Source organism: Geotrypetes seraphini, chromosome 1 (assembly GCF_902459505.1).
Source record: "Geotrypetes seraphini chromosome 1, aGeoSer1.1, whole genome shotgun sequence".
Lineage (NCBI taxonomy): Eukaryota > Metazoa > Chordata > Amphibia > Gymnophiona > Dermophiidae > Geotrypetes > Geotrypetes seraphini.
Window position 1 is genome coordinate 76,696,005 of NC_047084.1, and position 24,795 is coordinate 76,720,799.

A 24,795-nucleotide genomic window follows, 5' to 3' on the forward strand; every position below is an offset into this window, starting at 1 on the left:
AATATACAGCTAACAATAAAGCATCTATATGAAAACCCAAAAAAATGCACATTTGTCTTCAGACTCTTGTGAGGGATTAAATTAAGACGTAAATCACAAGGCAGACAGTGAAGTCAATATTGCTAAAACTTCGTTTGGAACAAGCTGTTATTAGATTGATTTTGTGAGTCAGGCGAGCAGGCAGGATCTAGGAACCAGCAGTGCGCTGACCTGGTTTAACATATTTCTGGGGTTTAATTAAAAAGAACGCATGTTGATTTACTGCAGGTAAGGGCTGTAATTTTATTATATTTAAGGGGAAATCATAGATTATTCATAGATACCACATTAAACACTATGGACTAGCGTTTATAGGACATATCCTGAAATGAAAGAAATGGTTTTGGTAAATACACTTCGACTGACTTTCAACATTTTGATTAAATTTTCCCTTTTAAATTTCACTGAGCACTTTGTCCAGGCATTCTCACAAAAATTAATTATCTTTAAGTGCTTGACAAGCTTCTGGAGTTGGTATTCTCATTAGCAGAATTTATTTTCCTGTGCAAGGGTGGACAGAATAATTCTGGATGCATCAGTGTCAGGTTATGAGACTTAAGCATGGTGTAACACTTCCCGAACGTGTTGCGCTGTGAATATTTAACTACCTGAGAGCTTGGTATGCAGCACTGCTTTACTGTTTACTCGCCTGTATTGATTTTAAAAGTCTGTGACAATTTTTTTTTTTTTTTCCCTGAGCCACCTTAGAGGAATGTGACCTTAAAAACTGAGTATAGTTTAATTAGTCACTGCAGAAAGCTGTCAAATCCAGGTAATAAGAGGCCAGTAATCAGGGTGAAAAGCCCTTAGTAGAACTGGTGGCATCATTAACAACTTTAGGTAGGTAGATAGTTTGAAAAGGAAGACTGCTATTATAAATGAGTTGTATTAGCAAACAACCCCGGAAGCAGTTAAGTGGACTTCCTCCTTGACTGACTGAGAACAGTTGAGTCAACTAGAAAGCATCTTTTTTTGATTTTGCAAAAACAAGTGAACTCTGCTTAATTTAGGAGCAGCTGTCACATGTTGCCAAGCTTATCATAAGGGGTAATGTTAGCATTTTCTATGTCTAAAGCAGTGTCCCGCAAACATTGCTGCTCGGCGACAAAATAAACTCTGGGTTGCAGCTGGGGGGGGGACACCTGGAAATGCACGGACGTCAATGTGATGATGTCACACACGTGCGTAAAGTCATCACGTCATGTCTGCGCATGCATGAAGGCCGTCCAGACAAGGCCCTGAGCCGTGAGAGGCACATCCTGTAGGCAGTGAGCCGGTGCCTCTCCTCGCCAGCGTCTCGTGGCACATCTAGAATCTCGCCGAGGCTCACTGGTCTAAAGCACGCTTTATAGGTTGAAAATGGGTTTTATGAAATTTTGCAGGACCACAGGGCTGCACACATCATGACATGACCATGCACACACCTTTATGTGTTTTGAAGCCTAGACATTCCCAAGGGAGTAGTTTGAGCAGAGCATGGGTGAAGTAGTTATGTACATGTACATGTATGTATTGTTTTAAATACCGTATATTGATTGTAAGCTGCTTAGAATTGTAAGCGGTATATACATTTTAAAAATAAATAAATAAATATTAACATCTTCCTCTGAGCACGTGAGAATATGGGGCTCATTTTCAAAGCATATTTGAGCTCTAATTTTTTCCCCCTTTATATTGCAGTCCTCCAGAAATAGACATATAATCACATGCATTGTATCTAAATATTTTTCACATCTACAAGCCTGAAGACTATTGAGTTGGCAGTACATCAAAGAAACAACAAAAACAAAACCCAAGTTTCCACAGGAGAAGAAGATCAGATCCAAACCAACGAGACCGTGGAAACTCAATGAACAGGGAACCACCTACTGTACCTGAATGTGCACCAAAATAGCCCATGGAAACTCAATGTCCTTGGACCTTTGGTAGTAGTTTATTTAAAACATTTTTGATAAAAACTATATCAGTAAAAAGACTTGCTCCACATATATCATTTTTTTTTTTTTTTTTAGTTCAAATATGTTTTATTGAGTTTGAAACATATGACATAACAAATCGGAAATGATGTACATAACATACAAATAAATCTTTAACAGCTGGACATGCGTAAAGAGAATAATGAAGTGGAATAATGGATATCATACAAATATCAAGACATAAGCAATGTGTAGATAAGTATAGATGCATATAGCAAGTACAAAGGGTCACTCAGAACAGTAGTCAAGCAAAGGTTTCCATACATCACAGTATCTAGACATAGTATAAGACTTTTCAGCATATATTTTCTCGTATTTACCAGTGAGGCAAAGAGCATTCCACCACAAGTGGAAATCCACCTTAGTGAGATCTTTCCAACAGAAAAGTATGGTTTGCAGTGCAAGTGCAATCATTATGGTGAAGAGCTGGCTGGAGCCTCTAGCTATGGAAGACAACAGGATTTGACTCATGTCAATAAGAGTGGTGAGCGACATGTTGCTCTGAATTTGTAGGACGTCACAAATAGTGTTCCAAACTCTTTCCCAGTAATTTTGAACATGCGAGCAGAAAAAGAATAGGTGTTCTAAGGAGCCTTCATGTAAATTACAGGACCAACAGAGGGAGGATGCCTTTGGATCAATTTTGCGTGATAACTGAGGGGTCCATACAGCTCTGTGTAGTACGAAATAGATAGATTGTAAAAGTGAAGCAGAGCGGATAGATTTAAAGAAAGACATCCAGATTTGCGCCCAATCAATAGCATCAGAAGGAAGGTTGAGCTTATAGTTCCATTTCACTTCCACTTGTAGAAGTTTATACCAAGTAGACGCTGTAGGAATAATCCCACCCGCCTTATGCAGAAAGTTCCACAAACCAGGTGTAGGAGTGTGTTGAAGAATCGTGGGTATTGAGCTTCGAATACAATGTACGAGTTGCATCCATCTAAAATGTTGAGATCTAGCAAGCCCTTTGTCCTCCGAGAGTTTTTGGAAAGGTATCCAAGCTGCAGAAGACATAAGATCTTGTACAGACCATATGTCACAATCTTGCCAAGCATTCCAGTCTATAGTTGAATTTAGGATCTTAAAACGTTCGTTCATCCAAATAGGGATCAAAGATGATGCCTCCCAGTGATCTACAAAGGTCGAATCAATGTTGGTTATGGCTGTCTTGTATGCCATCAATATTTTGTCATACATAGCCTTCTTTGATATTTGCACGCCTGCAAGTAGTTGTAATCGTTTTTCACCATATAATGCACATTCAATTTTTATCCAAGCAGGAGAGTCAAGTTCTCCGTCTCTTAGATGGTGCCCTACAGCCCATTGCCTCATGATGAACGCATTGTGGTAATGGAAGAAGGAGGGGAAATTGACACCACCTGATATCTGCGGGGCTTTCAATTTGTTCAATGCTATCCGTGGTTGCTTAGAGTTCCACAGGAATTTCGTAAGAAGTGAGTCAACTTGTTTATAGAAAGATGTGGGTAAATGAAATGGGAGCATATACAGTATATAGTTTATCTTAGGTGTTAACATCATCTTGATGGTTTCAAGTCTTCCCCACCAAGAGAGGGCTAAAGGAGACCATCTGTGTGTTATCGTTTTGATGGTTTCTAGTAAATAGTCACAGTTAAGTTGTATAGTATCTGGAATAGTAGGGCCGAAAAGGACACCTAAATATTTCATGGAGGAAGCTGTCCACTTGACCCCATATGAAGTTATGTCAAATTCAGCAGCCGGACATGTGACAGACATCACCTCTGTCTTACCAGTATTTAGTTTATATCCTGATACATTGGCGTATGCCTTTATGGTCTCCAGTAGATGAGGGAAAGAAGAAGGTGATATATATAACAGAATATCATCTGCATATGCAGATAATTTTAGTTCTTGATTATCCACTCTGAGTCCAGTAATACTAGGATTATTATGTATGTGTTGTAATAGGGGTTCCAAAGCCAAGTTGAACAAGAGTGGTGAGAGGGGACACCCCTGTCTAGTGCCCCTCGTCGGTCTAAAAGGAGCCGAGAGATAGCCATTGACATATGTTCTAGTGGTTGGCGCAGAATATAATACTTTAAGTTTGGTAATGAAGTTCTCGGAGAAGTCATACCAGCGTAGTGACTGGAAAAGGAAGGGCCATTCGATACGATCAAAAGCCTTCTCCGCATCTAATCCTACGGCCAGAATTTCCTGATGTAGATTGCATGCTTGTGTGATGACATGGGAGAAGATACGCGTGTTTTCACAGGAGTAGCGACCAGAAATGAAACCAGTTTGATCTGGATTTATAAGTTTGGTGATGACAGATTGCAAGCGTGTAGATAGCAGTTTGGCATAGATCTTCGCATCAACATTGATCAATGACAGTGGTCTAAAGTTAGTTATGATTCTTTTATCCTTGTCAGGTTTCGGAAGAACAATAATTGTCGCTTCCATAAATGAGCCAGAGGCCTCACCTGTGGATATGAGGTATTCAATGAATTGAAGATAGTATGGAGCCAAAACATCCTGAAATTCACGGTAGTATTCCACAGTCAGCCCATCCGGACCAGGGTTTTTTTTTGAGATCCATGGACTTAAGCACTTCTGAAATTTCACATGTTGTTATTGGATCATCTAAGAGGTCATTATCAGCTGGAGTAAGTCGATTATGTGGAATGGGCTCCAGATATTCCGTGGCGGCGTGTGGGGTGCTAACTTCAGAGGTATACAATTTTCGGTAAAAGCCCATAAATGCTTGAGATATATCAGATGGATCAATAAGGTCCTCACCCGATTCTGATGTGATAGATGCAATGGTAGTTTTTGCGTTACGTCTTTTAAGATAGTTAGCTAGTAGATGGCCACATTTGTTGTTCCCAGCGAAGTATGATGCTGACTGCTGTAATACCACCTGCAATGCTCCATGACTCAATATTGAGTTATATCGGAATCTTGCTTTGTTAAGTTGGATCAGTAAGGAAACATCTGATGGTGTAGACTGATGTTGGGCCTCTAATACAGAGATCTCATGTTCAAGAGTTTGCATTTTCATTTTCGTTTGTTTATGCTTATGAGCGGAATAGTTAATAGTAATTCCTCTGACATATGCCTTGAAGGCGTCCCACCAGCATATCCACGAAGTATGTTCAGGTTTGTTATGGTGGAAATATTCTTCAATTCGAGCTCTCATAATAGCACAGAACTGTGGTTCTTGTAGTAAAGAGTTATTGAATCGCCACTGCTTGGGCAAGGAGGTGGGCGATTGACATTTAAGTGTAATGGTGATGGCTGCGTGATCTGAGATGCAGATGGGGGAGATACCCGTTTTCACAACTGAAGGGATGAGAGATTCACTAATCAGGAACATGTCGATTCGGGAATAGGAAGAGTGGGGAGGAGAAAAGAAAGTAAAGGAGTTAGCAGTGGTGTGCTTGTGTTTCCATATATCAAGAAGCGAAGAGTCAGAGATCATATCTCGCAGTGCATACCAAGATTTAGTTTTTTTGTATGCGCAATTAGATTTTCTGTCCATCACCGGGTTCAACACCATGTTGAAATCTCCTGCCACTATCAGCTGTGAGTCGCTATCTTCCAGAAGAGTTTCTTTAATCGCATGGAAAAACTCAGGTTGGTCAGTATTTGGGCCATAAATGTTAAGTATGCAATAGGTCATATCTGCAATACTGATTATAACCTTAACCCACCTTCCATTTACATCAGTGGTTGAAGAGATTATAGTAATATCTGACCTATTACGGATCAAGGTTATAACCCCTCCCTTGCGGTCACAAGCAGGAGAAAAGTATGGAGATGAAGTCCAGGAAAAACGAACTTGGGAAGAAGATTCTTTATTGAGATGTGTCTCCTGAAGCATGACGATGTCGGGATTGAAGCTTTCAATGTAGGTCTGGATTTTTTTCAACTTCACTTTGTTGTTAAGACCCTTTGTGTTCAGTGATATAATATTAAAAGACATGATATTGTTGAGAAGCATTGTCAAACACATGTATGAAATCAAATATGCATAACAATGACCATGTAAGTATCAGAAAGTATGTAAATATCCATGAAAGAAAGCATGTCATTTGCATTTCAAGAAGTAAACAAAACATCAATATCAGCAAGATGTACATCAAAATAGCTGCGGCGCAAAAACGTGCACCTCTAAAAAACAGCGTGAGTGCAGCTAAGCCAACAGAGAGGCAGAGAGAAATCCCCGGCTCCCATACTTATAAACATTGTGAAAAGGCAAACTTTTCATGACCTATTAACTGTATATGAGCAATCATAATATGAGATATTAACAATGACAAAAGGCATATGTGAACACAAAATCTGAACTTGCAATGGAACAATTTCCATACAGTGACAAGATCTAAAAATCTTGTATGCTACCTGAGCACTCCCAGGAATTGTTGTGGGTTAGTATCAAACCTGATTAATTGGTGTAGGTGAGTGAAGTTCAATATAGGTAGCCAGCTCCTCCGGGTTAGTAAAATCTTTTGTTTGATTATTTAAAGTCACTCTCAGGCGAGCCGGGTACATCATACCGAATCTGGCATTCAAAGCTTTGAGCTGCGGCCTGTAGGAAAGGAGTTGCTTTCGACGAGAGGCTGTGGTCTTACTTAGGTCTGGGAAAATCATTATAGTGGCTCCCTCATGCTGCAACGGTGATTTCAGCTTTGCCTTCTGAAGTATTTCTAGCACATGTTGATATCTCAGAAGTTTAAGTACAACCGGTCTGGGACGACGGTCAGCAGGTGTGCGGGAAGAGGGAACCCGGTGAGCACGCTCAATCTCAAAATCACGCTGAAATTTAATATCTAGCAGTTTGGGTAGTAAGGATTCAAGCTGTGCAATGAGTTCACTGTCTCTACCATTCTCAGGGAGACCTAAAATGCGAAGGTTACAGCGTCTAGATCGATTATTACTATCTTCCAACTCCTGTTCTAGCAGTGTAATTCTGTTTGTTTGTCGACTCAGGTCAGCTATTTGCAGAGAGGAAGCCTCCATCTTTGTTTCCAGGGACCCGACACATGTTTGAATTTGCACAAAATCGGCCGTTAGCGCAGTTAGCTTTTCATTAATTTCATCTGTGCTTACTTTTGTGTCTGCAGCCAGTTCTTTCAGTTCCCAAAGTTCATTTAATATCTTGCGGTTCGTGTCGTCCGCCGCGGGTGGAAGCGGCACCTTCGAGGGGGAGACAGGATCAGGCTTGTGCCATTTGCCCACCTTCTTATCGGCCATCTCTGCAAGCCGGTAAGCAAATAAATTTAATATTCAGTGCCCCTCGCCAAGACAGACCGAAGAAAAACTTTCTTTAAAGAAAAGTGCTCAATTCAACGTCGTTGTTTGCTTATAAAATCGGGAGATCGCGGGAGCCTAGATCTCAGGCTGCCATCGCATACGGGCTCAGCAGCGCCCCCCCGCTCCACATATATCATAAGAGGACCCTCTTATGACATATGTGGAGCGAGTGTTTTTATTGATATTGTTTTTATTAAAAAAATTTTCATAAACTACTACCAAAGGTCCAAGAACATTGAGTTTCCACGGGCTATTGAGTTGGTGCACACTCAGGTACAGTAGGTGGTTCTCTGTTCATGGAGGGTTCAACATTTAAAATACAGGACTTGTTGGAGGAATATGAACCTAAGTTCCTTGGATTATAGTCCACCGCACTGACCACCTGGCTGTCCCTCTACTCTGCAAAGATGTCTGTGAGGCCATTTTTATAAAAATGCTGCCATACAGACATCCTTGTTCCTGCATTTTTGATGTTTAGAATTTGGATGTTTCAGTTTGTAAAATGGCTGTTCGTTTTGTGCATTCTCATGTATTTTTGAACAGGAGATGAATGGATGTTTGGTTTGGATGTTATGAGCAAGGCTTCCCAGTTCTGACTTGGATGCCCTTTCAAAATTAACCCTCCATACCCAGTCATCACCATCAAGTGTTTGGTTGGTGGTTTGTTTGTTTTTAGTTCAATCATCTTTATTGGTATTTTCATTTTATAACATACAGTGGTTTTGAAATTTTCAAACCCTTGATCCTTCCACATTCTCCACCACTATTTCACCTCTCCTCGCCTTTACTATGTTATCCAAGTCTGTCAATGAGGCTGTTTTGTCATACAACTAGAAACATACCATGTTTCCCCGAAAATAAAACAGTGTCTTATATTCATTTAGGGCCCAAAAAAGGCACTAAGTCTTATTTTTGGGTAAGGCTTATTTTTTTCATATACGTGATCTCCCCTTCCTTTCCTTCAACCCAATTCTTCCTTTTTTCTTTTTCTCCCCCACATGTGCAACATCTTTCCTCCCCTCTCACCCATCTCCTTGTGCAGTATCTTTCTATCCCTCCCTCCCCTCCCTTGTGCAGCAGAAATGTTGCAGCTTCTTTCCCCCTCCCATCCGTTGTGCAGCAGAACTGTTGCAGCTTCTATCCATCCCTTCCTCCCATCCCCTTGTAGCATCTTTCTATCTCCCCAACCACCACCACCACGCACCCCCCTCTCTGCGCCGACCCATCTCTCCCTCTGCCCATGAGACAAAAAGAAATATAGCTTATAACAAACCAACACGGCTACAAGCTAGACAGGCTCCTTCGCGGCCTGGGCCGTTCCTCTGCCACGTCGCTGATGATGTCATCAGCAACGCGACAGAGGAACGGCCCAGGCTGTGAAGGAGCCTGTCTAGCTTGCTGCCGACACTGCCAGTTTGTTATAAGCTACATTTCTTTCTGTCTCGCGGTCAGAGGGAGAGATGGGTTGGGGGGGCGGGAGGGGGAGCACTGTTGCTACTGCCGGCAACTAGGGCTTATTTTCGGGGGTAGAACTTATATTAAGACCTACTCCGAAAATCATGCTAGGGTTTATTTTCGGGGTAGGTCTTATTTTCGGGGAAACACGGTAGAAACATGATGGCAGATAAAGGCCAAATGGCTCATCCAATCTGTACATCTGCAGTAACCATTATCTCTTCCTCTCTCTAAGAGATCCCATGTGCCTATCCCATGCTCTGTTTTTCCACCACCTCTTCCAGGAGACTGTTCCATGCATCTACCAACCTTTCTGTAAAAAAGTATTTCCTTAGATTACTCCTGAGCCTGTCGCCTCTTAATTTCATCCTATGCCTTCTCATTTCAGAGCTTCCTTTCAAATGAAAAAGACTCTATTCTCTCCTCTGCTCTGGACACTTTTGCTATCCCTGTTCCCTACTCTGTCAGGTGTACCAAACCTCAGCCTTGGCTCACTCCCAACCTCTGTTGCTTACATTTCTGTGCCCTCTGTGATGAGTGCCTTTGGCTTAAATCTCGCACACATGCTGACTTCCTGCACTTTAAACTTATGCTGACCTCCTTTAATTCTGCTCTGACATTAGCCAAGTAAGACTACTACATCCAGATAACTAATTCCCTTTCTTCCAACCCTCACCGTGTCTTTGCCATACTGAACTCCCTCCTCAAAGCGCCCCCACCTCTGACCCCTCCTTCCCTCTCTCCACAGACTATGGCTGATTACTTCCATAAGGTTCACATCACCCTGGAATTTGCTGTAAAGTTGCATCCTTCTCTCCTTCCCACCTTTCCCCCATCCACTCTCCTGACCTTCCAGCTCCCACCATCCCTTCTTCCTTTGCCCAAACAACTCAAGAGGATCTAGTACATCCTCCCCCCGACCCACCTCCCCTTCCCTGAGCCTACCCTCTCGACCCTCCTTCAACTCCTACTGACTTTTCTTCCTTCTCTGAAATCACAGAGGAAGAAACAGCACAACTTGTCCTCAGCCAAGCTCACTATATGGCCCTCTGACCCTATTTGCACCCCTCTGACTCTATCCCCACCCCTCTACTCAACCCCAGCTGGGGGAGAGAAGAAGAGGAATTTTTGCTTATGAGCAGTGGATGAAAGAGTTTAAACTGAACTTTATTTAGTTTTTAATGCCAACAAAAAGTGCAATGCAATTTATATACAAATAATGATATTCAACCAAGCACTTATAATCAATCAGTATCTATACAAAAGATAAAAATTCCCTCCCCCATCCATCAGGAATAATTCCAAAAACTCCCACCCTCCCACTCCCACCCCCCCTGGATGTGTGGGTAAAAAACAATGGAAAATAAAGATACAGGACAACTATAGCAAATCTACAAAAGACATCAATGGACCCCAAACTAATTTGAATATCTTATTATGCCCCAGCATGTCAGCATTCATTTTCTCATATTTATAAGTTAAACATAAGCTCACCCACCAATATGGAAAACTAAGGTGATCCCAATTCTTCCAATTGTGAGTAATCATTTGCATGGCTATTCCAGTCATAATAAGGAAAAGCCGGCATTTATAGCGATCCATGGGGGGGCTTAATATGCAATAATGTTCCGCATATAACTACTTCATACGTCAATGGAATTGATGCCTCCAGTATGATATTAATCTGTCCCCATATTGACTTCCAAAAGTTAAGTATCAAAGGACAGTTCTAAATCTAATAGATGTGGCACTGTCATCTTGATGTAGGGACACTGGATCATCTGCTGTTCTATTGAACAGCAGATGATCCAGTGTCCCTACATCAAGATGACAGTGCCACATCTATTAGATTTAGAACTGTCTAATTTTTGTAAATGAACAGGGGTCCAGAAACTTCTATGTAACAAAAAAATCATGTTTGTCTCATAGATGCTGATGCTGTACAAGAGTTTAAATTGAAACTTGACTCAGACGATTTTTCTTTGCTAATCCCTCAAATAAGATCAATGAAGAGATCTTGAAATTGAATGGAATTTCATACCCTATTAATTCTACCATTAAAATTTTGGGGGTATATTTGCTTCAGAATCTATTAATGAGCACTCAGATAGATGCTGTAGTTCATAAAAGTTTTTTATGTTGTAGAAATTACATACAGTTAGATTTTACTTTGATACCAATTCCTTTAGGCTCTTAGTATAATCTTTGATTCTGAGTATCTTCGATTATTGTAATATTATCTACTTAGCAGGTTCTCTAAAAAATCTTAACAGATTAAGTATTATTCAAAATATTGTGGTTCGTTTGATCTTTAATCAAAAATTTAATTGGCTTCCATTTGAACCTAGAGTTAAATTTAAATTTGGTTATATATGCTATAAGGTCAACAGAATATCTTGTTGACCATTTTAGGTTTGCAGACAGGGCGGGATTAACCAATAGGCCAAGTAGGTATGTGCCTAGGGCTCGAAATGGTCAGGGGGGCCCGATGAAGGAGGGCATCAACATTGATTTTTTCCAAACGGCTATGGGCCCCTCCAGCATCGATTGGCAACATGCTCCCCCCCCCATCGACGGAAAGTAAGACAAGCAAGCAATGCGGGTAAGAAAGGCAACGGGAACTGTAAGTTTGCAAGCGGTGCTGCTTGCCCAATGCTTCCCTCTGACGCAGCTTCCTGTTTCCGCCTGGGCGCATGGTGGGGTGTGGCGGGACAGGGAGTCCAGTGTACTTGTGTGCCTAGGGACTCTTAACGAATTAATCCTGCCCTGTTTTCAGATTCTGCCCAGTATGAAAGCCTACTCTGTTTTCTTTTTCTTCTGTAAAGGATTGCTTATATAAAAGATATTTTAATGGACTGCTATGTTTTCAGGCTGCGATTAGGGACAAGGAATTTCGTACTTTGATAGCCAATTCAATTTTATATCAACATTTTAGGAAATTGCTTAAGACATTTTGTTAAAAAAATTATTGCCAGTTTAATTGTATATATCACTGTGTTGTACCGTGTTTCTTTTATTGTTAACCACATTGAACTGCAAGGTTATGCGGTATAAAAATAAACTTTTATGTTATGTTAACCATACACTACCTTCAACCACTGGACATGCTGTTTGGCTAAGTTATCTCACATGATTCTGATCAAACACACACTCTGAAGCTTTACACTTACGTCTGACCCGTCAAAGTAAGCTGAACTGGAAGATCGCTTAACCCTTTTTCTTAATCCTTTGCCTATTTATGAACACTGCTGGTGGTGTTTCGTGTAACGATAGTTAGTTAGTTAGTTAGGTGCCATCGACTCATATTCGAGCCCTAGTGACTAGATGAATTACAGATCTAAAAAGAGATCGGTTTTGTGCTAGTCTGGTAAGGTTCTCCAGCGTCCTCTCCATGGTTGTTTTCTGCAATCACATAAATCACACAAAAAAAGAGAGAATAACTGGGATAATCTGCAACTGGAGGATTAGTTAAACAAAGTGTTGAGAAAAAAGACTCAGATATAACTCCACCCTCCCATTACCAAAGTAATATAAGGGTAGGGGAAAAAAAATACCATCGTTTGTCAGAAAAAACGCCACACAAACCAATACATCAGTAGCAGATATAAACCCCGCTCTCAGGCAGGAAGTAATTAAACAGGGGGAACAAGAAAAAAGCAGAATTTTCTTGACTCAGGCGCTCTTCACACCGTTTTCAAATGTACACTGCTAGTCAAAAATACCCTTGACAGGGAGATTCCCTCTTTTGCCTCTGCTGTGTCAGAAGGGAGTCCTTCACAGTCCAATAGCTCCGCTCAGAAAGAAATGGCGCCTGAACTCATCAGACGCCAGCAGATTTTAAACTCTCAAGAGGCCACGCCCCTTCTCCAAAAACACTCAATCAGATGTTCACTCTGTTTGGATGCTAAAATTTAAAGAAACAGATCTTTTATTAAAAATGCAGACCACTCTACACGAATGTTGATCCCTGCCGGCTCAAGAGATGAAGCCGAAAGATCCATTTCTGCTCCGTTTGTCGCAAGAGTGTCCTAAGGTCACCCCATTGTCTCGAGGGAATATTCTAAAGTCCTGTGTCTTTGAGCACTTGAGGTCTTTTTCTCCCTAGAATGCCCTAAATCAGGGCTTCTCAATTCCGGTCCTCGAGATCTACAGGCAGGCCAGGTTTTCAGGAATCCAAGAAGGCAGTGCAGGCAAATCTCTCTCATGGATATTCATTGTGGATATCCTGAAAACCTGGCCTGCCTGTAGATCTCGAGGACTGAAATTGAGTAGCCCTGTCCTAGAGTAAATCAACATATCGAGACAGCATTTTCTGGTGGCACTGGTAGGCCTGGGGCAGGAGGTGCAAAGGGGCCAACCCAGTAGGGGAGTCGCAGGTTGGACTTTTTTGCCCTTTGACCTGTGATTGTGAGGGAGGGGGGGCTGTTGGACCTACAATTGGGAGGAAGAGAAGGAGGTAGGCTGTTAGTCGCATGACTGGGAGGGAGGCTGTAGGCCGGGAAGGGAGGTGAGAAGGGAGGTGACTTGTGGCAGTTATCCTTAACTGTGAGAACAAGACCCTTTACCGCCCCTGTGGGGCAGAGAAAAGCCTTGTTCCAGAACGGGCCAAATTTTTCCCTGTTCCTGTGGGTTTGCTGTGGTTTGCCATGGCTTACCGTGTGAAACAGTCATAATGGCATTCTCTAGATGCTGCAAATGTGCAGACTGAATGGACTATTTGGCCTTTATCTGCCATCATGTTTCTATGTTTCCCTCCTCCTCAAGTTCAACAGGTGCCCCCAGCTGGATGACCCTCACCCCTTCCTGATCCCCGATCCCCACATTGTACTTTTTTCCCCATAGTACAGCAGGAGGGATGCCTAGTCCTTCCTGCCTCAAAGCCCATCTCTTCAAAATGGCAGCACACTCTCACTGCCCAGTGTATCAGCACTGCGTCCACCTGGTAGCGCTATAGAAATAATAAATTGTTGTTGTTGTTGTATCCTGGGATGCACTAGGAGGGGCCTACACACCATATAAGAAAAAAAATGAGTAGGCATCCTTCCTGCCTTGCTATCAGGGATCAGGGAGGGGGAGGGTCATCCATTTGGGGGACCCCATAGCCTTGTTTGGGCTCAGGGTAAGGGGGAAGAGTTGTCCAGCCAGCTCGATACCTGGACCCCAGACACTTGCTTGGGCTCAGAGTGGGAAGGGGGAGAGTCATCCAGCTGAGGGGCTCAGCCTTCATTTTCCTATCAGTGCTGACAGGAAAGTAAATACTCTGTGGCACTACTAACAGCTCAGAGTTGTCAGTAATTTGACAGAGACCTTTTGCAGCCTGTGACTGATTCTGTGCATTCCATGGAATCTGCTAATGAGCCTGTTTTAATACACACAAGCGTATGAGACTTTCAGTCACTGCTTCCGTGTCTCACCAACAATTTGTATAGAAGCATTGTCAGTTCCTCCCTTCTGTTGGTTGTGTCTCTCTATGTAGCAGGGGCTAAGCCACGGGGCGGGGCGGGGTGGGCCTGGCAGGGCAGGGCCCACCAAGTATGGACTCAGGCCCACCCACCCAGCAGCCACAGGCCACCAACAACAGTTCTTATATGCTTCTGATGGCTAACCCGGAAGCCTTCCCTCTGACAGGTTTGCGTTTTTTGTCAGAGGAAAGGCTTCTGGGTCAGCTGCAAGCAGCATGTATGAACCACTGCCAGTGACCTGAAAAAGAAATAGAAATGCTGAAAGGGCTGGGGGAAGGGTAGGAAGGGAGGGAAAGAGAGAGCCTGCATGGGCTGGGAAGGGAGGTTAAGAGATGCCCTCCCACTATGGGCCCAAGCCCGCCCAAAATTGGTTGTCTGACCACGCCACTGCTAGCTTTGGCCACAGCTTTTGTTTCACCACTCTGAAATCTTCACTCTGAAGTCCTTCTGGTCCATGCAAATCAGCCTTTTCCCTCCTATCGCATAGAGCTGTTTTGTGCTCCTGCACCAAAATGCATCACTACTTGCAGTAAAAAAATTATACATGCAGCTATAGAAGCTGTATGCAACAGGTCTCAATTAGAATGAATGCTCTAAGTTAGTCCTCCTGCAGTATTTGCAGTACTTAAACTGTGTGACTAATCAGTTAGTAACAGTGGTATAGTGAGGGGGGAGAGGGAGGTCTGCCCCGAGCACCATTTTGGTGGGGGACGTCGGCACCTGTCGTCCTTTCCGCCCCTTGCTCCTTCCTGATCCCCCCCTGCCGCGCGCAAGCGCCCCTTCTCTTCCCTTGTACCTCTTTCATTTTCCTGGCGTACATAATATCATGAACATGCCGCCCGTGTCGGTGTCGGGTCTCTCTGACGCCACTTCCGGGTCCGGCGCTTAGAAAGCGACGTCAGAGGGAGCGCCAACACGGGCAGCAAGTTCGTAATGTTGCTCGCACTGGGAAAATGAAAGAGGTATAGGGGAAGGGAAGTGAGCATGTGCAGAAGGGGGGGCGGTGAAGAGGGCTGGGGAGAGGCGCCACTCATCCTCACAATGGTACTGGTTAGTAACATTACCCTTTAAAAGCTTGGGAGAAAAGCCAGGCCTTCACCTGTCCGCTTAAGCAATTTCCTTTTTGCAGGGCATGAGTAGCAACGTTCCTGTCCAAATTATTTTACATTTCAATTTCTTTTTATGTTTTAGGTAGAAACACAAGAATCCATGAAAGGATATTGCAATGAAAGTTTTAATAAACCCACTGTGTGTCCAGATACTAAGGAAGATAATATATTTACTTTAATTGTTCCTCCCCAAAATATCTCAGCTTTGGAAATAAACTACATTACCCACTGTACAAATCACGAAAATGCTGAACACAACCGGGAGATGGATGAACATCAAAAAGACAAGCACGGAGTAGCATCCTTAAATGATAAGGTCATCCCTAAAACCGACGATGATATAAGTAATGCAAGTCTATCATTCAGCGAAGTAAACTGTTTTACACAAGTTGATCCTTATAACATACTTGAAGAATCTCTTTATACCTTTGAAAACCCCCAAAATATGAGTGATGAAGATGTTCAAAATGAAATGTTTCCTTATGCTACCAATAGCAGCAATAACAGAGAAGTATGTTATGGTGACATAACTCCATGTTGTGAAGTAAAACATTTTTCGGCTACAAATTCCCAGGCTATTTTTGACAAAGTAGAGCAGGAAGCTGAAGATTCTTTAATAATGGATCATAGCAAACATGAGTTTAAAACAATGTGTGTAAAAGACACCTGTGATCAAATTAGACAATATGTTGAGAGAGACCAGCAGGTGAAAAGCATTGGGTTTGATGAAGTGCAGGAAAACACGTGTATCAAAAGCGCTAAAAATGAATCACTCAAAGAGCTAGTGATTCATTCAAAGCTAAACACAGAGCAAGGCAATCTTTGTAATATGACTGAAGAATCTTCACATGGCTTCATAGCTCCTGAAAATACCTCTGATGGCCAAGAGGACCTAAAGAAAATGCTTGTTTTGCATGATAAAAGTAATGGAGGGGAGCGTAAGAATAAGAGCGATCCCTCCCATCGAGATTCACACAATAAGTATAATTCTGATACAATGCCTCAATCACTTATAAATCAGCTAGAACCTCAGGATAAAGGCAAGGCAGAGAAGAATGCTGATAGAAATGTACTCAGGATGCAGTTTTCAGAAGAAAATCATGGTCAATGTAATGAGAGAAGTGGAGATCAACAAGTTGAAAAACTAGAAATTATGAACACGGGGGAGTTTCAAGAAGACAATTATAGCACAGGCTGTAAAAATGAATCCGTCAATGAGGTACTGAAAAGTTGTACACAGGACACTAGTACCATTTCTAGTAGAAAAGAAGATCTTTGCTTGGTTCCTATGGAACCGTTTTATATTTTACCTACTTCTGAAAGATCAAGTATTGATCAAATTGTTGTAGAGAAAAGTTTTGTTTTAGATTCTCATGAAAGCGATTATAAAAAAGAGTATCCAAATACAGGTCCTACATGTGAGGCTTCATGTGCCACATTTTTCCTTACCTCAAATTCCCATCGAGTCTTGGAAGCAGGATTCCATGGTGGAGAATCTGATGAGTCTTCATCAAATGATGATGATCTAAGGAATTCTGCTAAAGAGGGAGATTCAGGGCACACTTCCACACACAGAAACAGGGAAAATGAGAATTGGGCTATGCCTGCTTTGCTGAATACTTTAAATGAGGCATCTGAAAGTAATGGGCACAAAAATCTCACAATATGCAACAGACTTGTCGCAGAACAAGAAATGAAGGCGAAAAAAGATATTGACGGCAAAAGCGATAGAATAATGGAAGCTGACAAAGCAAATGAAATAGTTGTAGAAAACATTTTGTCTTCTCAAGCTGGCAAAACAGAAGGATCTAGACTCTGTGTCACCATTGAGACAGAGGCAAACACACATTCAGTTTATGCGTTAGCAAAGAACAGTGTAGAACATTTAGACTGTAATCCTACAGAAACCGTAATTACTAGTGAACCTGTTCACATTTATGAAGCTATAGAAGAAAAAGATCTCACAGATAATTATCTTATATCACATGCATTTATCACTATTCATGAGGTTCCAAGTCATCAAAACAGTCCTATCGCATTTGAAGATCAAGGAATTGCGTCTGGTAAGTCAGACGATGCAAGTAATAATTTACTAGCTGGTGAAGGCAATGCTAAGCTTGTTAAGGATTCTATAACTAATTTTATTGCACAAATATCACCAAATAATTTTTTTATTCAGCATGGCGAGGGAGTAAACCTTCACTCCTGTTCTCCTGAACTCACACGAAATGAAAATTCCTATAGCAAGTCAAAACTTAGCCCTAGAGACCAAGTCAGCTCAGTTCATGTCATTTCTGAAGGAGGCCACCAAAATTCAACTAATAGCTTTCAGAGCCCAGGGAACGAAATGAACTTGTCTGTGGCTAGTGGCGACATTATTTGCAGTTCCCAGCAATTATCAGATAATACCTGCAATGACTGTAGTACTATTCCAGCTGCACATAACCACAGCCTTTTAAACCAGCGGCAAAATTTAGTAAAAGAAACGGAAACGGAACCATCAGCTAACATACAAAAGACAAATCTTATCACACCAAACAAAAAAAGAGTATCTGCTGAAGCTGGCATGGTGGCCGACAATTCGTTAATTGGATGCAAATACATAGGAAAGAACACTCATGGAGAAAATAGTGCTTTTGATGTAGATTGTGGAACAAAGATTACACACTTAGATGCTCCTATACCAGAGCAGCCATCGTTGCTTCGTCCTTCGGAATCTCAGTCCACGTGCAATGAATCAAAGGAAAAGATAATTATTGCTGAGGTTTTAAAAGGGCTCAGTGAGGGCCCTTTGGCATGTCATCCAGATGAGCCTGAAAGCATAGCAACAGATGGCCTATGCCAATGTTTCACCAAGCATGAGTCATCCCCTGTCAAAAGCAGTGGTAATAGTACAGTAATTCAAGCAAAGAAAGAGGAGATGAAGGGTAATGTGCATTGCTCCTGCATTTCTCCACCACAGATAAAGTATGTGGAAAGCGAACAGGCTATCACACAACCTGCAAGGCATAACGAAAAAGGCACTAAAAATGTGGTTGGGAGAAAAAGCTCCCAAACAAAAACTATCCAGCAGCCTTCACCCGCACAAATGGAAAAGACAATGAAGAAAACTTTCAATTACAAGTTGAAAGGGCGGCCAGATGAATTTCCTGGGAAGAAAGAAAACAAGACTGCCCAAGACCTTGCAACCGCATATGGTAGCAATAAACAACTTGAGAAAATCTTTGATACTGAAGAGTTTGTCCATCGCACGTGTATTCCTGGCAATTCAGGGTGCTATCGCGGTATTAAAAATGGCAGTGCTTCCGAAGGCTCTGGACCAAACTTAGCCCGCAGCCCTCGGAGAAGTAACGTATCATTTCAAACGTGTAGTCTGCAAAATGCAAGTGCTGCCGCTCCCTGCAAAACTGTGGAATCAACCAGGAAGGGTAAAAACTTAAAATTATATGCCACACAGGAGAAAAACGCTCCCTTAACAACAGATAAACTGCCGCTCCCATCCCATGGTCCCAAATACATTACAAGGTACCAAGAAAAATTATTAGGAAGAAAAAATAAAGACTCGGTTTTATTTAAATCTGTGAATAATATTTTGGCCTCGAGAAATGGCAATAAAAAGGATCAAAAGCTGACATGCAGCAAAGTCCCAGCGATCTCATCAAACGCCGGTGGGCCAGAAATGGTTAAAAATACGCAAAGAGCAAGTAATAATGTGCAGTTTACAAGCGAGACTGAAAAGAACATATGCAAACTGAGACCTCAGAAATGCAAAGTGGAAAAAAACGAAAGTCTTAACATTAACTTGAAGGATGCTGAAGAGAAGAAGCCAGACGTTGCAGTGGAGATACAGCCCAATAAAAAAGACATAAAGGGGCAAGAAAAGGAAAAGGATTCTTCAGAAAACAACCAAAAAGGTATGGAATTGTTTAAAAATGTTTATCTCAATATACAACTGTAACTTTAGTATAGTAGCTTAACCCAAAACATACAAAGTCAACGACGTTGGGGGGTAATTCTCTACTGGACATCCAAAATTAGATGCTGAGATGCTGAGCTCTAAGGGACCGATTTTGTATAGGACACTGGTGTCAGCTGCCGCCTAAGCAGCGGATGAGCATCACACATCAGCGTCCTAAACAGAATCACGTCTGTCTGCCGCCTAACCTGCCCGATTTTGCCCATGTCACAGGTGCCGGTTAGAGAATCGCGTTGGTGCTCCAAACCTGCCCATGTCACAGACACCAATTAGAGAATCGTGTTGCCGCTGAGCTGATCGTGGCAATGGAATCCCCCTGCTGCGATCAGCTCAATGGCTGTGGTAGGGAAACCCCACCCCTGTGAACATCCACAGCAGGAGGGATGCCCAATCCCTCCTGCCGCCACCCCCAAACCAATCCCCAGCAGGAGGGATGCCTAATCCGTCTTGCCGGCACCCCAACATGCCTGGCAGGAGGGATGCCCACTCCCTCCTGGCTGCACATCCCCAAGCAAATGATACCTCAACCCTCCCCCAAGCTCCCCACACCCCTACCCCAACACCCCCCAAACACTGACACCCCCACGTCCCCAAAGCCCACCTGGAACCTGGAAATTGGGCATCACTCCTGCCAGGGATTGTTTTGGGGGTGCCAACAGGAGGGAGTGGGCATCCCTCCTGACGGGGATGTTGGCGGGGGTGCTGGCAGAAGGGAGTGAGCATTCTTCCTGCCACAGACAATATAGGGGGAGTTCAGGGATGACAGCAGGAGGGAGTGGGTATTCCTCCTGCCAGCTGATTTGCGGAGGGATTCAGGGGTTCCCTGCCATGGCTGCTCAGCTAATCGAAGCAGGGAGACCTAGACCTTTTTCAGCAAAGCCGGCCAGAGGGATGCCTACTGCTTCCAGCCGGCAGGCCCTCTTCTTCAGAATGGCAGGCGTTTCCCTTCCCAGTGCATTGGGGAGGGGCCTAAGACCCTGATTGGCCCAGGCGCCCAAGGCTTCTCCCATAAGAGGGGCCTTATGTACCTGGGCCAACCAGAGTAGGAGTGACCTTAGGGATCTGGCCAATCAGAGTCATTAGGCCACTCCCAGTGCATCCCAAAATGCACTGGGAAGGAGACCTAAGATTCTGGTTGGCCCAGGGGCCCCTCCCCTCCTTAGGCCTTCCTCAATGCATCCCAGGATGTACTGGGAATGGGAAGGCCTGCCAATCTGAGAAGGCAGGCCTGTTAGCCAGAAGGAGTAGCCATCCCTCTGGCTGGCCTTACTGAAAAAGGTCTAGGGGTCCAGGTGGGCTTTGGGGGGTGCTGGCAGGAGGGAGTGGGCATCCTTCCTGCTGTGAGTGCCAGGGATTGTTTCAAGGGTGGCGACAGAAGAAATTGGGCATCACTCCTTTTGGGGATTGTTTTGGGGGTGCTGGCAGGAAGGAGTGGGCATCCCTCCTGCTGGGAGTGCCAGGGATTCTTTCGAAGATGGTGACAGGAGAAATTGGGCATCACTCCTGCCAGGGATTGTTTTGGGGGTGCTAGCAGGAGGGAGTGGACATCCCTCCTGACGGGGATGTTGGCGGGGATGCTGGCAGAAGGGAGTGAGCATTCTTCCTGCCACAGACAATATAGGGGTAGTTCAGGGATGGCAGCAGGAGGGAGTGGGTATTCCAGATGATACCAGATGGGGCAGGCAAGTGGGTAGGCAAGGATGTTCCAAGGCCATGAAGTTCAAGTGTACATGGGACATAATTTAGTTCCCATCCCCTCTCATTCCTTTTCCCTTTTAATTCATGCCCTCCCATTCCCGTGGTAATAAAGCTTTTTTTGTCTCAATCCTCATGTATTCCCACGGTTGGCCCCATCCCTGTGTACACATCTAGATTAAGCACTTAACTTAATGGCTGGTGTAAATGCTCGCCGCTAACTGCTGATAGGTGCATAACTGCTAGTATTCTCTAACATATGCATAAGTGCTGGCCATGCCCCTGCCACACCTAGTCCCATCCCATGTCCACGCCCCCTGGAAGTTGCATCATTGGAATTTGTGTGCTCACTTTTAGAAAACAAGGCAATGGTCCACAAAATCCAATATGGGAAAAAAAAGAGAAACAGACCATATGAAAAACGCAGTTGTTATTTGCTACTTTTAACTCCCTTGTTTAGGCCATCATTAGCTTTTTAACATGGGAATTAGTGTGCCCTAATATTTAGGCAATGCAGTAGCTGTTGGCTTGTGCTTGTCCTGCAAAAGAACAGTTCTGGGCACCTTCGTTTAGGCATCATGATGCGGCATAGTGAGAACCAAGTTCTGGTGATCGCCATCCAATAAATTAATTGATTTATCGAAAGATGGATGGATTTCGAATAAAGTTAGTGGTATTTTATGGAGAAAAAAAAATGTATTTTTTGCTCCATAAGATGCACCCTAGACTTAGAGTAGGTCTTACCATTACTGAGACAAACAAAATATTTGTTGCACACAGACAAACCACTTTAAGTGGACTCCACAGAATCAGGCAAAATTTGCTGTGAGCCTTTTTTGGCCACCATTCCTAGGAACCCCCTGAAGAAGACGTGTTGATCGAAACACGGATCGTGTCGGGTCCCACGAACTGTTAAAGGTGGTTTGTCTGTGCGCAACAAATATTTTGTTTGTTCTAATAAATATTTGCCTGCATCTTGTACAGTCGTCTGCAGTTCTGTTTTGTGTTGCATCGTTTGTGCCCCTCCTGCAGATTTGTGGGATTTTGCCTTGTTCGTCCCTTACCATTACTGGGGTCACCGGTGGAAGGAGCAGGAATGCTTTCGGATTTGGTGACCATGGTTTTCTCTGCCAGTCACAGCACTGGTTTTTTATATTTTATATTTTTTTGCCCAGCTAACCTTTGTTATGAGAGTGGGAGGGGGATCAAGTATCTCTTCACATTTTCATTGGCCATGCTAGAGAGGCACTGGAGGACCCAAGAAAGCCACAAATTCAGCAATCTGGAAACTAAAAATATCTGACATAAACTCCCTACAAGAACTTATTTCAAGCTTTGCACTGCAATGCCGCTTCACTTCATGACAACTTTTCAGATTAATAAAATTAGGGCTAAGATGCTAGAGAAATGTAATTGTGAAGTGAAAGATTAAAAACCTGCTCCAGCCAGTTGATTTAAAAAATAATTCTGGTTCTTTATTTGTATTATTCTGATACCAAGTTTTGTGACCATTTCATTTGAAGCCCCTCAGCTATTGAAAGAGATCCAGGCTGAGATACTCCCCGACTGTTCTGGAGATATGAAACTGTTCTGCCATTTCACAGATATTCATGGAGATTCGACAGTTACCTGGACAAAAGATTCAAAGCTGCTCATTCAAACACGTAGAAGGTAAAGCTCAAAGAAGGGCAATCAAAATGATAAAGGGGAACTCCTTTCTTACGGAGAAAGGCTAAAGAGGTCAGGGCTCTTGAGCTTGAAAAAAGAGACGGCTGATGGGTGATATGATTGAGGTCTACAAAATCCTGAGTGGTATAAAATGGATAAAAATGAATCAATTTTTTACTCTTTGAAAAAGTACAACTAGGGGACACTCAAATAAGTTACATGGTAATACTTTTAAAATGAATAGGAAGAAATTTTTTTCACGCAATAGTTAAGCACTGGAAGTTGTTACATGAAGATGTGTGCTGTGATTAAGCTAAGTACTAACGCACTTTATTTATTATATTATCTAATTTATAAAATATTAAAATATGAACAAGTAGTAAATTATTACACTCATATTTAAGATGGACAGCCAATGATGAGGCACCATGTAATTCTTCCCGCGATTTTGAGATATCTAGCGGTGGAGTGGTGGGGCTGAGGCGTCCTTCTGAAACAATATAGTAATAAAAGGGGGGGGGGAATACATTCTATTATACCCTTATCCAGTTCCCTTTGTTATCTATGTCTTAATACCATCTCTAGCAGGATACATATTTCAAATCTGAAATATTCTAATCACAAAATAAATTAATTTTTTTTTTCTACCTTTTGTTGTCTGGAAATTTTATTCTTCAAATCACATTGGTCTCAGGCTTTGGTTTTGGGTTCCTTCTGTCTTCATCGTGGCATGGCTGGCTCCTGAAGGTAAAATAGGTGCAAGAGGAGCTGGGGAGGAAATGCCAAGTCTGACACAGGCGCAATTTTTTTACCTCAGGAGCAAGACTTTTCACCACTCCCACGGGGCGGTGAAAGGTCTTGTCCCCATTCCTGAGGTAAACCAGCTGCAAATTTCTCCATTCCTGTGGATTTACTGTGGTGACCATGGTTTACCACGGTAAACGGTCCCCTTGTCATTCTCTAATTCCAATGTCAGTACCTATTAAAGATGGAATATCTCTGAAAGTGGGTAAGATCTCTAGGGTATTAGGGATATTACTTGATGCATCTCTGAACCAAAGTCAATGCTGTGCTTAGAAAGGCTATTTTGAAACTTGTTTGATCTTATTTTTTCCAAGCTCACTTTATAATACTTGTTCAGTTAATGTTATCCCAGTTTGATTATTGTAACTCTCTTTATCTGGGAATTTCAACAAAATTGATAACTCTAGAGGTGATATGATAGAGGTCTATATAATATTGAGTGGAGTGGAATGGGTCGATGTGAATCGCTTGTTTACTCTTTCCAAAAATATTACCTTTTTAACTCTTCGCCAGCATGAACAGCATCTCCAACCTGCTGCTCGTGTAGGCCTCGGTTCTCCATCTGATATCACTTCCTGGTCCCATAACCAGGAAAAGACATCAGAGAGAGAGCCGAGGTTGGTGTGAGCAGTAGGTTGAAGATGTTGCTCATTCCAGAGAAGAGCCAAAGAGGTACGGGGGAGGGGGCAGAGAGGAGAGGTGCCGCCATCCCCCCCTTACTACACCAGTGCTTGTTACTTCCCTATTGGTTTGACATATTTTTCGCTTTTTTTCCCACCTGCTGTGAAATTCTCATTCTTTCTGCCTGATGGTTTTGAGCTTGAGCAACTGTGAGGACATAAGAACATAAGAATAGCCTTACTGGGTCAGACCAAAGGTCCATCAAGCCCAGTAGCCTGTTCTCACGGTGGCCAATCCAGGTCACTAGTACCTAGCCAAAACCCAAGGAGTAGCAACATTCCACACTACCGATCCAGGGCAAGCAGTGGCTTCCCCCATGTCAATAACAGACTATGGTCTTTTCCTCCAGGAAATTGTCCAAACCTTTCTTAAAACCAGCTACACTATCCGCTCTTAACACAACCTCTGGCAATGCATTCTAGAGCTTAACTATTCTATGAGTGAAGAAAGGTGACCCATCAAAAGCGTGCAGGACTTTGGCGCACCGACAATCCTGCGGCAACATTTATGCACAGGACACATGCGCTCTTCCTCCATTCCCATTTGTGCTATGAGGGGGCGTGAGGGGGAACCCCCCACTACTCTGAAAACTCCCAAACACTTAAAATGGGAAGGAGAATGGGAGTTTTCAGTGT

General features: G+C 42.9%; 1 protein-coding gene across 1 annotated transcript in view; it reads left to right on the plus strand.

Annotated features, from left to right (window-relative positions):
* The window catches only part of ALPK2 (alpha kinase 2), a 124,685-nt gene that overhangs the window by 23,570 nt on the left and 76,320 nt on the right, over positions 1–24,795 (plus strand). The window contains exons 2-3 of the mRNA XM_033957855.1: positions 15,419–19,250; positions 22,531–22,678. Of these exons, the coding sequence (XP_033813746.1) occupies positions 15,419–19,250; positions 22,531–22,678 (3,980 nt within the window). The remainder of the gene's footprint in view (positions 1–15,418; positions 19,251–22,530; positions 22,679–24,795) is intronic.